The sequence below is a fragment of the Podarcis muralis genome, chromosome 2, assembly GCF_964188315.1.
Source record: "Podarcis muralis chromosome 2, rPodMur119.hap1.1, whole genome shotgun sequence".
In the NCBI taxonomy this organism is placed as follows: Eukaryota; Metazoa; Chordata; class Lepidosauria; order Squamata; family Lacertidae; genus Podarcis; species Podarcis muralis.
In genome coordinates, this window is record NC_135656.1 from 88,866,246 (window position 1) to 88,882,686 (window position 16,441).

The 16,441-nt window shown below is 40.5% G+C and overlaps 1 protein-coding gene across 3 annotated transcripts in view; it reads left to right on the top strand.

The window, feature by feature from the left end:
- Positions 1 to 16,441, top strand: part of RAD18 (RAD18 E3 ubiquitin protein ligase) — a 131,703-nt gene that overhangs the window by 91,809 nt on the left and 23,453 nt on the right. For 2 of the 3 annotated variants that reach the window (XM_028719318.2, XM_028719319.2), the window contains one exon: positions 11,341 to 11,986. The exons of the other annotated variant lie outside the window; for it this stretch is intronic. In XM_028719318.2, coding sequence (XP_028575151.2) covers positions 11,341 to 11,434 — 94 coding nt within the window. In that variant the 3' untranslated portion in view covers positions 11,435 to 11,986. Of the gene's footprint in view, positions 1 to 11,340; positions 11,987 to 16,441 lie in introns of those variants that run through there. 3 annotated transcript variants of the gene reach the window in all.

Consider the following 16,441-nt stretch of genomic DNA (forward strand, 5'->3'; position numbering starts at 1 on the left):
GCTGGTGATGGGTAGGTTTCTAAATATTTGTTATGTTGTTCTGTGCATCTGTAAAGCATACTTCTCTGCTCAGTGATGTTTATGTAAAACCAGTTTTTTAAAAAATTATTTCTGGTTCCTTAATGTGCTAAAGTAATCTCCACATAATTTTCTTCCTTGCCATGAAGAATGCTCAGTGGATGCTTTCTTGGAAAAAGCAAATGAAACTGTGCCATTGGAATAATGTTCAATCAAGTTAGTTTGGTTGTGTGTTTTTTTTTAAAAAAGTTGGAGTAGAAAATCAATTGTCTTATTTTTCTCCAAACATCACATTCAGATACAGAATCAGTTACCTTTACCATCTATCCATGCTATGTGTCAAAAATTATTTTTAGCTTTATTGATTTGATGTCAGACATGATCTCCCTTGGTGAGGGGGGGAATAATCTTAGATCCGAATTTTTTGGCTGCTGTTGCGACTTACGTAAGCAAAATGCTGGAGTGGGTTGGTAGTTCGACAAGCACAAAAGATGCCAGTAAATTGAACACAGTAGGCAAATGTCTTGTTTGCTTGGCTCCAGACCCTTGGAATGAGCGCGAATGCAGACCAAAAATAGAGGAAGTTTTGAGGAGAGCAGTTTCTAGTTTAAGCATTAAAGAAGAGTTTAAGAGCTGCAAAAGAGTGTATTTCTTTGAAGGCCTACAGTGCACTGTGAAACTGTGATTCCAGTTTGGATTCCAACTGCTAGCCTTGAATAATTCCAGTAAGTAGCCCTGCATCTCTCTTTAATAGCCAACTTCATATGTCTATCACAATGATAAGAAAATTGAAGGCAGGGAAACGGTTGCACGATTTTGTCACACGGACTGGCATTTTGCCCCCTTACAGCTGTGGTAACCCACATACTTCCCTCCTGACGTTGTTGGACCCCACCAGCTGCAGCCAGCATGGCCAGTGGCCAAGGATCAGAGGAGATGTAGCCTCACAAAATCTAGAGGACAACACATGCGCTGCCCCATCCTTTCTATGCATTGGCTGTGGCTTCTATTCTCTGCCACTTTTCTCCTTGCTCAGTTGTCTTAGAGCCCCCATCTCTTTTTTTTAAGTTAGCAAAAGGTAACTGCATTCTTGATTGACATGTTTTGCTCCCCCTGTCTGCTCCCATAGGCAGTTCAACACTTGTTTGGAGTACGTCTTTGTTACTGGATTAAACCACTAATTTAATCCAGTTTCAGAACTTGATCGCCATCAACTGTAAGCAGATGCAAAAATTCTGTTTTGCTAGAGGGGCACACACAGAACACAAAACTGAGGCTTTATTCCTGTGGGTGTGCTAAGAGATGAAATGCCTGTTATCTGAAAACACAGTTTTTGAAGGATCCATGACATCCTGGCCATCAGCAGGGGCCCAAGGGCTAATGGGTGGCTTCCTCTCAGGAAGGACATCAGTGGTAAGAATATTAGCCTGGCTGCCATCCATTGGCCAGAGAAGGAACAGCAGCAGGGAGCTTGATTCCCCCACCCTTCCAGAAAGAACATTTGACCCCAGCAAACAGTCTCCCTGGGACCTCTGAGCTGGATTCTGGCATTAGCCAGAGGGCTGAGGGCTGACAGAGGACTAAGCACATGCAGGAAGGCCCACCTGACTAGATCATGATGCTGATGTTATGTAGCTTCAAGCACAGGGACCTGAATTTGTTTGCTTTCTTCCCCCTTTCCATTACTTTCTCCCTTTCTCTTTATTAGATTGTGATCTCGTGGGCAGGGACTATTTTAACTGTTAATCTTGGTCAGAGCTTAGAAAATGCCCTGTGCTTTAGAAGACGGTGGCAGTGTTGTTGGTGATGAAACAGGATTTTCTCCCTGACCTTTCTGTCCTTCCACCTAATTTCCTAAAAATGAAAATCTCAGAGGCAGCAGGAAAGCCTCCAAAAATCCTCTTGTGTAAAAAATAAATATAATAAAAACCCTAATATTTTCTATATATCAGTCTAGCGTGCATGATACTTCCAGACTGTACCAGACTGGATACATGAATAATATCTGGATGGCGTCAGTGCACAATTGCTCGAAAAACCCCAAGGCAGAATATGCAATTAAAAAGTAATATTGAGTTTATTTTAAAGGAAATCTGGGTCCCTTTGGCATCGAGACATAAAGGAAGCAAATAGTTCTAAAACTTGTAAAAAGAATAAGTAAGCAGAACATTTCACAAATCTTTAGGCAAATGCTTCTCTTCACTGTCTGGAGCAAGGTGTTATGCCCAGAAGGCTCCACAAAAAGTGCTTGTTACAAACATTTTCAAACTGGTGTGTGTTAAATAGATGACTGCCATTGCACCCAGAGGCAGTTCTAGAGTCGGAGCAAAGAAACCAAGAGAAGCAGGTAGTAGTAAGCAGAAGTGGAAAATCCCTCTTGATTCTTTCCAGATCCTTCAATAGATGCAAGTTATCCAGTAGGTAGAAGTCACAGGTAATCTAGATTAGATCCTGCATGCAAAACTAGGCTTCCAAAAGCTATATCGGAAAAGCCAACATCGGTCTTAGTTCTCCACACCTCATTGCAAAAGGGGGGGGGATTTGAACTTAGTGATTCTAACGTTGAACAGTAAGTTGAACAGTTAGTTAGCTTGAGGTAAAATACAGGGATGCTCCATACCTTGTAGACAAAGACTGGAATGTATTCATCTAAAGCACTCACAGGACATAAGAACATGAGAAGAGCCTACTGGATCAGGCCAGTGATCCGCTGAGTAAAGTAAGCATCCTGTTCTTACAGTGGAAAATGTCTTGCAGGGCACTCAAAGCTGCATTATCATAATGCAAGTAATAGGATGAAATGGGTGAGAATCTGAGGATTGTTACAGTTTTGATTAGTTGGATTTTATGCCCTGTCTTTGTCAGTATGTAAATTGGTTACATGGGACTCCTTTCGGAATAAACAGCTATCTTGTACCCACCCTATTTTCTACTTCTTCTTTTGTAAACCATGCAAAGTTTTAAAATCAACAAAGAACGCTCCTTAAGTTTGCCATCTTTGTCTTCAGATTTGCCTTCATTCTGATCTTCGTTGGTGGCATAGGAGAAGATAGCTGTCCAGTGTGACTGCACCTTTTGTACTTTGCTTCCTCCCCAAGTCTTACCATGAATATTTTCCAGAATCCATTATTCTTTCCTAACCTACCTGCTATGATCTCCTTGGACCTGATTCCCATGTAGTTAGTCTGTTTCTCTAGTGCAGGGTAGCCAAGATGGTGCCCCCCTGTTGTTGGACTATAACTCCCATCAGCCCCATCCAGCATGGCTAATGGTCAGGGATGATGGGAATTGTAGTCAACAAGTTCTGGAGGGCACCATGTTAGTTATCCTTGCTCTCTAGTGGATAGAAGGGCAGTGGATTTATGGAAGGTTTAATTTAGTTGGTGCAGGGTTTGTGTTTGTTTTAGTGACATTTGAAAAATCCTATTGTTAGACTTATTTTTACATCATTTGATTTTGCTGTGTTGTAAATTTCAGGGCTGGGCACATCAAGGAATTTAAATGCATACAACATTTTGAGATTTTCCAGGCCATACAATTTATCATCAATTGAATAAAATGAAAATGTAAATCAAATGAAAAATGCTCATCAGACAGCTGTGTGTTTTTCATTTATTTAACCATCAGCCAGGTTTTTATTTCAAGGATGCATTCCTTGGTAAAATTAAAATCCCAACAAAATTGATTCTTGGAATTGTATTTTCTTTGCTGCTAGTAAAAATAAGAAACAAAAATAAAAATCATGACTCACAAACAATGGGAAATGTTCAGACATTGAAACTGAAGTGTAATGGTTTTGGGAACAGAATTATTTAGAGATCTTCAGAAAACTCAACTAAAGCAAGCATTTCATTGTAAAGCTTCTGGTAGTTTTGCTACAATGCTTAAATACTACTTTCCAGTTCAGTAGCAGCTGAAATTCTACCAGACTTTTGCTTATATGAAAGATAACCCTTCGTTTTGGAGGATAGTTGTAGCTACATGAAGTATGCATGTGTGTGCTTCTTGGATTGTTATGGATTTACCTTGTAAGGTTTTCCTATGGTTCTCTCTCTTTCTCTCTCTTCCTCTTTCTCCCCCACCAAAAGAAGCAACCCACCTATTTGCTAATGCAACATGTTTTAGTGCGAATATTTTAGCTTTCAGCAGTCATTTTTAGATAACAGCTTATTTTGTAAGTAGTTCATCAAACAACTTGTGTTTCTACTAAAGGCAATTTATAATTTTACTTTGATGACACATTTTACTTTGACAGCTAAGCTAGCAGCAATAACAGAAGTCCCTTTTTTGTGTATAAAAAAACATTCCAGCTATTCTGTAGACTCTAGTGGATGTAGTAGCAGTGCCATGTTTTTTCTTGTTACTATAGCTTCCTTTGTTAGGCAGAACTGAGAGACAGACCTAAAGGACCTTTGCGATACATTTTGATATGTCAGGGGGAAGATTATCCACTATACACTGGTTTGTTGTCTCATGAAAGATTTCAGGATCCATTCAAATGTGACATGACGAATCCTGGTGGGTGCAGGCTTGTTGCACATATAACATTTTCCATCTCTGTGACTAATCAGAATTTGAAATGCAATTCAATCTGGGTTCAAAACACTGTCTGCAAGGTTAGTCCTGGTGATGCTGAAGTAGGACAGAATTTGCACAGGGAAACCACAACCTGGAAGATGATCCTGACCTACTAAGACCTGGGGTGAGTTTTTTTCTTGGGTAGCTCAGTGTGCTTAAGTCTTTTATTTATTTTCAACAGCCAAAGATCCAATTTTATTGGCGTACTTTGTATTTAAGAGCTGAAGGACATTCAGAGTGGTGTGGATCCACAGTCTGGGATAAAGAAAATCATTGTTTTAAATTTAAAGAAAAGCAAGGAGCTTCTCAAGAGGGAATTCTGGTGTCCGGGAGCAGCCACCAAGAAGGCCCTCTCCTGTTTCTCCAACAAGCATGATTGTGAGGGTCCCATGCTCTAAATCATTGGTCTTCATCAGGTGGTCATGACTTTTTCCCAGTGGTTGTCACAAAGAGTTTCAGAAGTTACAGCAAACAAGTCTCCATCCATTGGCATAAAAAACAAAGAAGGAAGAAAGTTTGAAATAACTTAAAATGAAGAGAGATTGGTTTCCTTATAAAAGAATTGTGTATTCTTTGCAGGGGCAAAGATGCAGGCTGTAGAAATCTATTTTTCATTCACTTGCATGTTTTTCTTCTTGAGCTGGGAGCCATTCTGGGCTACCAGCTTCTTCTAGGAAGCAGAGAGAGAGAGATGTTATTTCCATTGTGTAAAATGGGCTTTTGCTGATGCTGTGGTTCTGTTCAAATAAATAACATGATAGTTCTGTCACCACAAGAAAGCACTCTTGCAGATCTCTTGAAAAGGAGGATTGCATGAATGGCTTGAAGATCCTCTAAAGGTATACACAGAATGCCTTCCTTTCCCTCTAACCTGTGACTAATTTAATTTGCTCAAAGTTATTGTGTCTATTGATTTCCATAGAACTCACATTGACTCACATCCTAAGTTTTTATTTATTTAAAAGAAACCACACTTATTAGCACATCAGCAATTATACATTTTATTAGTAGAGCATTTGCATTGCTTATTTTAGCTGAGCAACTTTTGTAGCAAAGTTTGATGCATCTTTTGAGTTCTTGTTAGAACTCATCTTCCACTGCTTCACATGTTTATCCAAGCTATGCACCAAGGTGTACAACAGCTCTCCTCTGGCACGAAACAGCAAATTTATTTTTCAGTTCTGATTTGGGGAAATGCCATGTTTAGACTTTCAGATCGGTGATTTCTGTTTTCTGTCCAATTTTTATTGTCTTGTTCAATTACTGTCGTGCAGTTGAAGAAGCAACCATGTGCTAGGAATTAGTGACCATAAAGGAAGACATTCCTTCTGGGATTATGCATAGTTAGTGCTTTATGTGTTAATTTGATGTGATCCAGTCTGGCACAGCTACGCTGGATGCCTGCGCAACCTTTGGCAGTAGAACTGAGATGATGCATAAACTGTGATGTTGGATTCCTGGAAACTGGCTTGCAGATTTAAGACGTCGTCTCACTTAGGAATAAGTGCCATACATTTCACAATCATTTTTCTAGTGTATAACAACAAGAACAACAACAACACACTATATTTCTGTGCAAATAGAATTTTCTCCTAGTTCATTGAGTAAAATGTTGAACTTCAGCCCCAGTATGGAAACATGCATTTTAATGGCGAGCAAAATGAAAGCATTTTGTGTGTGAAAACTGTTCTTATAAAATAATAGTTAGCAATGAGAGGAATCATATGGTGGAGCTTGTGAGTCCATATTTGCCTGTCCACTTGGTAACAGGGAAATGATAGTAATCTCAGGGACTGTTAAGTTTCTTTGAATAAGGTTCTCTCTCTAGTGTAAGTACACTTCATGGCTCTCTTGGCTGTTATAGCTCTGCAATCGGTTTCAATTATTTGATAAGGAAGTTATTTTTGGAAACTTTGTTTATTCACTTCAGTCAGTCAGATGAGCACAAGGACACCCACCATCAGAGGTGAAACCATCAATTAACATTTTGAAACCTCACTTAATAAACTAATACTAAAAAAGCAAAAAAAGCACACAGCAGTAATAAAATTATATAGAAACCTGAGACAGCTAAAACCAATTCAGTATATTAGTCTTTTAAAATCCAAAAGGAAGGTTTTCATCAACTTAAAAAAGGCTATTAAAGAGGGGATGGGACAGACCTCTCTTGGGAGGGAGTTCCCAGAAAGACTCCTAGCATTACTGTACAGAATGTGAGACCAGATATGCCATGGAATTGCTTGTGCTTCATTGGGTCCACACAATTGCCTCTTCCAGATTACATACCAAAATTGTTGCTAACGCTGCCATCTTATTATTTATTCAATTATATACCGCTTAATTGTAAAGATGGCTTCTTAGTGGCATACAAGCATAAAAACCAGTTACAAAAGACACATAATTGCAATGCGCAATGAAATAATTTCATCAAAACATCAAAATAAACATGCACATAGAAAACGTTCAAGAAAACAAGCCAGCTGAAACATCGAGTTTCAGAGTTAAAGCAGCAATGAAAACAAAGCATGTCAGGAGATCAGAGGAATGCTTGCCTAAGCAGTTGTGTCTCCAAAAGCTGATGGAGCATCAATATGGAAGCCTGCTTTGGATCACCAGGCTGTGGCAGAACTAAGTGGGTTCTACGTGGTGATCTCAACACCCTTACCTGGCAATGGAAAAGAAGAGTGGAACAGGTCCAGTTCTTTCCCCAAAAGTGCCTGCAGCTGAACCACCCCCACTGCTTCAAGCACCTTTCCTAAAAGGGGGAGGGTATTAGCACCTGGGTGGTAGTTGTCAAATATCTTCAGGAAGGTTCCTTTTCCAGGAGCATGTGCACCATTGCTTCCTTCAAAGTGGTGCAGACCACCCCCTCACTCAGTGATACTTGGCCACCTGATGAGCCCACTCTGTCAGCTTCTCCGCCTTGTACGAACAAGCCAGAAGGGGCAGGGGTTGAGGGAGCAAGTAGTGGGATGGATAGGCAAAAGAGCCTCATTCACGTCATCAGGTCATTAGAATGGCTACTGACCTGATCTCCGTAACCATTTGCATCTAGAGTACCTCCCGATTATTTGTATGTTCCCTAGCAGCTTGTTCTCAAAACCTTGAATGCATTGAAGGAAAGGTGAGATACAAATGAGACATAAAAGGAAGAACAGATATTTGAAAGAATTTTGCCTGAGGCCATTGAAAGTGGCAGCTGAGCTGCATGGTCTTTTATTCTGGCATATAATCAAGTAGCTCCCTGTGTCACAGGGAGGAGCCTGAGCTAAATGATAGCACATGTATCAAACATGTACAAGGTCCAACCTCTCTAATTAAAGTGCCCTTGAAAAGCAGGATCTGGAAAGACTGCTCTCTGAGACTTAAAAGAAGGTAGTCACCATGGTGCCTTCTAGATACACTGTTGAACTACAACTCCCACCAGCCTTAGCCACCATCAGCAAAGGTTTGGGGTGATAGGAGTTGTAGTCCAAGAACAACTGGAGAGGGCATCACATTGGCTACCACTGAAACTGTTGCCTTTCAGAGTACATTGCCACCGACCTGGTGCAGGGTCCCATGGGCTAAGGCAGATCAAGAGTTGCAGGACCATGGATAGCTCCAAGGAAGCAATGTGCTCCAGTGAAGGTTGAGAGCAGACTGAGCATTTTAAAGCATTTCCTCCACTCCTTGTGGTAACTTAGTTTCTTAAAGCGCCAACCCTTTGACTTGAAGTTGAGCACTCCTCCCCCTGTTGCATTCTATAACCTCACACCTGACCCGGTGAGGCACCATGGGATGCATTTACTTCCTCAGGCTCAGGGAAAGGCACCCATGAAGGCCCTGGTGATATGGCAGGTTGCTGAAGAGGCCAGAGACCATCTTGGATGTGAGTCCTGGAAGACCTCTTCCCTGCCTTGCAGGCCTTTTCCACCTGGCCTGGGAAGGCGGGACCCTGATTGACTCCAGCTACAAAAACCTGAGGCTGCTGTACTCTTGGACTGGGATATTGTTTAGGGTGGGGGTGTTTTTTGGCTGTTACTCATTTTTGTATCTTTATGTTAGATATTATAATATGTGGAAATTGTTTATTTTGCTTCTGTACTTTTGATGTTTTGTTTATTGATCTTTCTGACATTTGTTAAGTTTCTAGATTTTTTCATGTGAGCCTTCTTGATCACGGTTTGAACTATAGAAAGGTGATATGCAAATAAAATTTTGTATGCCTACATACATGCATGTTGTGGGTTCCTGTCAGTTGGCCTTAGGCTCAGGGGTTTCCCAGTTTCCAAGAGCGAACTCCGAGCCTTGGACCTGTTCCATTTCCTTAGCTGCAGACTCTGAGTCTGGTTGAACATTGAACCATATTGGAAGAGCCTTAACTCCCTCTAGAAGCCTGTCTGGAGTTTAAGATCTTTTTCACAGCCCCTCCACCTTCACAGGCACATTTGGTGAGGGCATGAGAGAGGGCCTCCTTGAGGACTGCTCTCAGATTGTGGAACTCCATTCCACGGCAGGCTAGGCTGGCCCAGGCTTTGCTTTCATTTCACTGGCAGGCCACTAATGGGCTGTTGTGACAAGGTCTTCTTGAGAGTGGGTGTTGCACTTGTGTGTGTGGATGTGTGCACACATGTATGTGTGTGCACTTTGGGGGTTTTCAGTGCTGTTTTTAATAGGGTTACTTATTTAATTGCTTTTCAAAAAATCTTTGTGTGTTTTAGTTGTATCTGTTTTCATTTATGCTGTGAGCTGCCTTGGGTCCTGTGCTGAGAGAAAGGAAAGATATTTATTAAATAAACAATTAGCTGCTGAATTCTGTGGCTGTGGCGCCTAGGCAAGATGGACCACCAGTGCGACGCAGTATAAGGCAGTTCTGTAGGTCTTAGTGAAAGCATGAGGCTTTGACTTGCTGTGAAGGTGCACTGGAAATTTAAAAGCCCTGTAAGTTATATACTTTGGGTATAGAAAATAATTCAGGGGTGAGGAACCCTTTTCAGCCAAAGGCCTCATTTTCCTCACGGTCAGCCTTCCAGGCATCTCATGCCAGTGAAAATCAAACACTTTGTTGGATGTGACTCTTAATTTTCTACAGTAGGCTACATTCCAGCCATGAAAATGTCAAAGGTTTCTACAGACGCCTGCCTACCTACCTACCTCTTTAGCCAGTTAAGAAAGAGACATTATCATAGTTCGAGGGCACATTCCAGTCAGGTGAAAGCAGTCAAGGAGGGCATGGTGCAGGATTGGTGAGCGCTGTGGCCTGAGAAGAGCGGGCCTGGCCTGGCAATAGTACTATGGGCCAGGTAGAATAGTGGGCCTCATATTCCCTGCACCTTAAATAAATGAATATAATACATTTCAAAATGACAGCACTATAGCAGACCGTGTATAGATTTTTGGGCTTTGATCAATATACCCTTTTATCTTTTTAAATTCCTCCTCAGCATTCACTCCTGTTGTCTTCTGACTTTGCAATAGTAGCCTTTATTTATAGTAGCACTTTACATTTTGAAATCTGAGGTTTTTATCCTACCATGGGAGAAAATGTAATTACCTTTTCTGACCGAGCAGAAATTCCTTTTCAAATTAAATGTTACGAGATGTCACTAGTATATTTATGTAATATTAAAAGGGGGAGCCGTTTCCCCATAAGGCCCTGTATCTGTGCTTGCCCATTTCTGATCCTCATTATCACGGTTAACATTTCCACTTCTTCAACATTTTACCATTTTCTTAACCTTTCAGATTATTATTTTTTAATGCATTTATCTGATCTCCTTATAACTTTGTTCCTGTCTTTTCGACACATTACTGATTAGCACTGGGACCATACGTTGTATCCAACTCAGTTCTACTCTCTGAGTAGACCCATAGCAGTCAACAGACCTCAGTTAGTCCAGACTTTTAATTTTAATGCGTCTGCTGTGATTAACGTTGGATACAACTTTACATGTGCTGGACTGCAGGAGACTGAAAGGATCTGTAGATTTTGAATCTTCTCTCCCCCCCCCCCCCAATATATTATATATTCAGATTACTGTTAATGTTTGAAAAGACACAGCATGAGGTTAGGGCATAAGCTTTTATTGCTTAAGGCTATTTTGTTCCAATCCCCACTTTGATCACCTATTTCCAGCTGCTTGTCCGGATCCATTGTTGGGAAAGCCAAAAGATACAATACTGGCTGCATGACTCCCGTCAGGCACCCTCAAAATTGTTGTATTGTTCATTAGGACAAACTCATCAGCTCCATTATGAAACAACCACATGTGGTTTCTCTCCTACATCAGTATAGATGGCTTAATAAGGCCTGCAGTGTCATATAATAAAGAAATTGAATGTTAAAGAATGTGTACAAAATGATCCCTTTGGGTATTAACTTTTGAGACAGAGGGGTTGCTCAGTTCTTCCTGATTTAGTCTTAAAAATCAGAACTGGGTGTCCTTCAATAATGAATGCTTTAGCTAAACTCAAGTATGTGAATTTGATTTTTGTAATAAATATCTGAGCTGCATGCAGGAGGCCGGATTAGAGAATCCTGAGTGGTTTCTTCTGACCTTTGGCTATGTTAATATTGCCTTATTTTAATCAGCCTTTGCCCATAATGTAGATGCGATAAGCTGAAGATGGGGAGAAATTCTTTTTGATCTTTACAGAGACTACACTGTATTTATGACTCATAAGTCTTAAGATAACGACTATCCATTTCTGTTACATTCAGTTTTAAGATTAACTTTTTTCCCTTTTTTCCTTTTCTTTTAGCAACAGTTTCCCAGATAAGAAAATGACCAAGCAAAAATCAGAACAGTATAGAAGCAGCTTGTTACTGCCTAAGCATAAGCGAAGAAAAGAATAGCAACGTTCCTGGATACTACCTTGCATTAAGAAAACTTCTAAAATATAACATACTTGTATAGGTAATCTTCTCTATCCTGCTTTTCATATACCTGCATCATTTGCCACCCATCACCCCTTTGCTCCATAATACCTGGGACTCACTTTCCCACACACATCTTCAACCTGCCTAGGCCTGGTATGAGCAATTGCACTAAAGAAAATCTTGGGGATAGTTTGCAAAGTTACAACAAAGTGATGGATCTGTCACTGCCTGATTTATCAGCCACAAGATTCCAGTCAAATTTCATTACTGATGAGATCTAGAGATTTGGCTTAAACAAACCTCATTTTTTGAAAAAAGAATACAGACGTTTTGCCAACTTTTGTGGCGGTTTTAATATGCATAAAACATGATGGTTGTGGAAAAAATAACATTAAAAAACCTCATACAGTATATATATATTTTTACAAGAGGCCGTTTATTTGGCATTCTGTAGCACTAGAGCACTTAATGCTAGCTTGCTTCTGAGATGTACTACAAACTAATAAAATGTAAAACAAAAAACCACAACCTTCTTTATTTTTCTCTCCAGTGTGTGTAAAATCTTTCTTTACTGCTTGTGGTATGGTTCCCTTGAGTCATTGGAGACATTCCCCCCCTCCACCTTTCTCATACATGTTGTCTGCAGCATACCTCATTTTGGTGAGGTCCACCACCTACAACTTACATTTTTGCTGACTCTCCTTTTCATTTGAAAAATGCTCTTGTAAGCCCAGGTTTTTTAAAAATCCATTCCTGGATTTGGCATGAGAACAACATAAATGCGAAATGAGGCCATGTATGCTTTTTTCTTCTAACAAACAATCTCCTTTACACTTTCCCTAAGCCATCTATTTCATAAATGTGACTGCTACAACACGGCTGTTGGGGTTCCCCCCCCCAAAAAAATTGCACTTTAGTACAAATAATACTTTGGGCATAGTTCACTATATTTCTACAGACTAAATAAAAAGAAAGCAACTATTAGTATTTGAAGCCCTTCCTATTCTGAAGAATGACACACCAACAACAACCACCAGCTCAGTTTGGAGTAGGCAGAGGTGCTTTTGGCTGGTGGTCTACCAGCTCAGAGAAGAGAATCCAACCTGTTCCTTACAGGTTTGCACTTCTCTTTAAAGGCCATGCTTTGGTCTCAGGTGCCCATGTGGCACCCATAGCGTAAAGTGTCTTTCACCAAGTCAGTGTACATGTGTTTGAGAACTATGATTTGGCCAGATTCTGAGATGCTTATACATTCAGCACTGAAAAGCTCAAGTACAAGTCCTGTATGCAAGTCACAATTTCAATGTGAACCCATTTTAACTGATCAAATGAATAAGATGGATGAGATGCCCTAGAGCAGGCATAGGCAAACTCGGCCCTCCAGATGTTTTGGGACTACAACTCCCATCATCGCTAGCTAACAGGACCTGTGGTCAGGGATGATGGAAGTTGTAGTCCCAAAACATCTGGAGGGCCGAGTTTGCCTATGCCTGCCCTAGAGACTGGCAACACACCTTCAACTGGTGGCAACCATGGTGCAATCCCTATTCGGCTTGATGGGAACGATCAACAACAAGCTTTTTTGTTGCTGCATAAAATAGCAAAAAGGGGTTTAAGGGTAATTTACCTACCTAATAGGATGATAAATTCAAATGAGAACAGACATACATTTGGTAATAGATATTATGAAACTTTTTCTCAGAATAACACTCGATCACCATGCTGCATTATGCCTTCCAGATTTAAATATGTGCAGCAGACACTCAGGACCTTAAACTAGAGCCTCACATTGAAATACTAAGAGAGAATCTTGTGTGAGCCAGAGCAGTGAAGAATTATGAATTGGTATCCCAATCTCTTTGAATCTGTTTGGCATTTTTTTCCTATTCGTGGTTAGTTTTCTTGCTGCAGGTTGAGAGCTACCCATCGCCTGAGCATTTTACTTGAGTGAAATATATGAATATATGAAGCAGTAAAGGCTCTTTCTTAATCATATTAAGGCAGTAGTTCCTAAACATTTTTTTCTCCACAGTCCACTTGGAGGGTCTTGGTGGAACACTTAATGTTTTTTTCTGCCTATTGTAGCAATTGTAATGTGATGTGCTAGATGCTGTATGGTTTTTAATTATATTTTTATTGCTTTTTATTGCTTTTATATTGCATTTTATTCTGTTGTGATTTGAATTCTATAGAATTCAAATTGTATTGCAATAAAATACAATAGAACAAATAGAAGAAGCAATAAAAATACAATAAAAAATTTGAAATCTACTTGAATCTTAAATATGATCCATGTGCTTCCATCTCTTGTCTCCACCAACATGCTGCAGACTACTGGAATGAAGCAGTTTGGGAACCTCAGATCTAAGATTAACAGATGATTGCTAACCTTTGCAAAGGCTACTATTTCACCTCAAATCTTTCAGGGAAGAAGCTTTTGTTGGAGAATGGACTCATACCTACTTGAGTATTCAACAATAGTATTAGTAATATTATGGTTCGTTCTTTTTGGCCTACTATGTGACCAAAATGTGAATTGAAATTTGGCAGGCTTGATGTGAATGATATATGAGTATGTTTGGGTGAGCTTTCTGAGTTTACTGTCTGTGCATGTGATATATTCAACACAATGAGTTTCTGCCCTTTATTTTACATTAATGATCCCCTTGCTCCTCTTTGAAGACAACAGCAGATTATAAAGTCAATCTCAGTTGACCAACAATGCTGAGTCCCTTTAAAAACCCTTAAAATCCTGATGTATGTGCAATGTTTCTGGATTGATTGTCCCTTAAAAAAAAAGGAAAAGAAAGGTTGTGCGCTCAAAGTTTCCTAGACAGCCGTGCAGAGAATCTGTGCTAGCTAAATGTTTCCATCTACATTGCAATCATTGAATTTCTATCCTTTTTACTAAACATTGCCTGTCGAAGTTAATTACTCATGGAAGGCTCTGAAACTTAACATCCACAGAGCAAGAAACACCCAGGATGCTTTAGTGTGGGCACTGTTGATGCAGTTAAACTCAATTCAGTTGTGCATGAATGTGCATCTGAAGACACACAACCCACAGTGTTTCATACACTGAAACGTGACCCTGAGATTAAGAGTCTCATGCTACGTTTAATGTGGTCTTGCAGATCTGACATTTTTCATACTGACCACAGCACTATCTAGAAAAGGGGAACCCAATATTTTGTTTCTGTAGCGGCATTCGGTTCCAGGAAAGTAGTGTGTATACCCCACACGTTTTTGTCACATTGCAAACTGTTTCCTATTATTGAGACACAAGTTGTATTTATGAAGAAACTCAGTTGATCTAGAGTTTATAGTAGCAGTTCTAGACCAAATCTATATAAGCAAGCCTTGGTTATGGAAACTTGTAGATAACCAGTTTCACTCAGTGACCCCTGTTCAAGCAAGTGACCGTGCTTGACATAATCTGCATTAGTTTCTCAGTCTTTGCGCAAGGCTGAAGGAGGAAGAAAAATGAGCTAAAGAAATTGGCAATGAACATTGAAAGTAGATATAACCACTTTTCACTTCTTAGATTTGCCATGAAGAAGGAAGTGGGATCACATGTGCCATCTCTGCTTCCAAATTCAGTATATATAGTTCCTACATGTGTACACTTGGACATATATAGGACTTTTTCTGTGCAACTAGGAAAAAGCAGAGTCTGAATCCTAGCAGGACCGAGGCAGTATGGATGAGGGGCTCTCATGTCTAAGAGACTGGGCAGTTGCCAGTTCTGGATGGGGCTGCACTCTTTCTGAAGAAGCAGGTACCTAGTCTGGCGATACCCGTGTATCCATCTTTGTGCTTGGTGGCTTGGAATGCCTTGGCTGGCAAGATAGTTACAGCTGTTTCTGGACATGGGGAGCTTTACCACACTTTTGATGCATTGATAACCTAGGAACTAGTTTACCGCAGTGTGTTTTAGGTGGGGGTGCCCTTAAGGTTGTCCCAGAAGCTGCATTTGGTGAGAAGACAGCAGCTAAAATGCTAACTGAAGTAGCCGACTGTCACTGAGTAGGCATTTATTGATGGCTGCCAATATCCTGATGGGCCAAGTTGAATTAATCAGTCAATCATTTTATTTGTATGCTGACTTTCCGTCATTCATGCTCTGTACATAACTACAAACATAAAGTAGTCATAAACTGGGGGGGGGGGGGGGAGATACACAGTGAAATTGAACAAATAGGAAGAACTGAAATAAAGATACAAACAACAACAAGCCTGGCCCAACAAACCCCCCTAAACAATACCCCAGTTCAAGATTTAAGGTTTTGGTGTTAGTCTATAAAGCCCTTAACAACTTGTAGTCATCAGGGAAAGATCTTTTGATGCTGCAACATGCCCTGGATATCCACTCAATGGCAGCCCCGAGCAAGGCCTTTAATGTGGCAGCACCTGCACGATAATGTTGCACCTCACATCATTAGACAGGCGACAACTCTATTATAGAGTTTCTATGCCTATTGAAAACTTAATAATAGTCAGGCAGGCCTTCTCAGAGGAGTGATTCCAGCCATGCCTACTGTCAGTATAATATAACAGCGGGATAACATTTTACATTGTTTGTACATGCTCTTTTATTACCTTACGTGTTTTGATTCTGTAAAACTGTTGTGCGTTGCTTTGGAAATGTTCCCGTATGAAGCAATTAGATAAGCTCTGCAGTGAAAACCACCCCACCCTTCTAGTGTAGAAGCATCACTCAGGGTGGCTTGCAGCATATACAACGTTACAACGCCATAAAACAAGTTTATGTGTTTTATGATATAAACAGAGCCGGGGTCAGTAGTTTAAAAGGGACATGAAAGCCTGCTGGAATAAAAAGGTCTTCAGCAGGGGTGGGGAAACCGAGGTGCCGAGGCTGATACAAGTCCTCAGGCCTCTCCGTCTGGCCCTGGGGACCCTCCACTCGCGCACAAAGCCCTGCCCTCTCCTCTCCTCAAGTGCCTTTGCCTGGCTGGAAGGTGA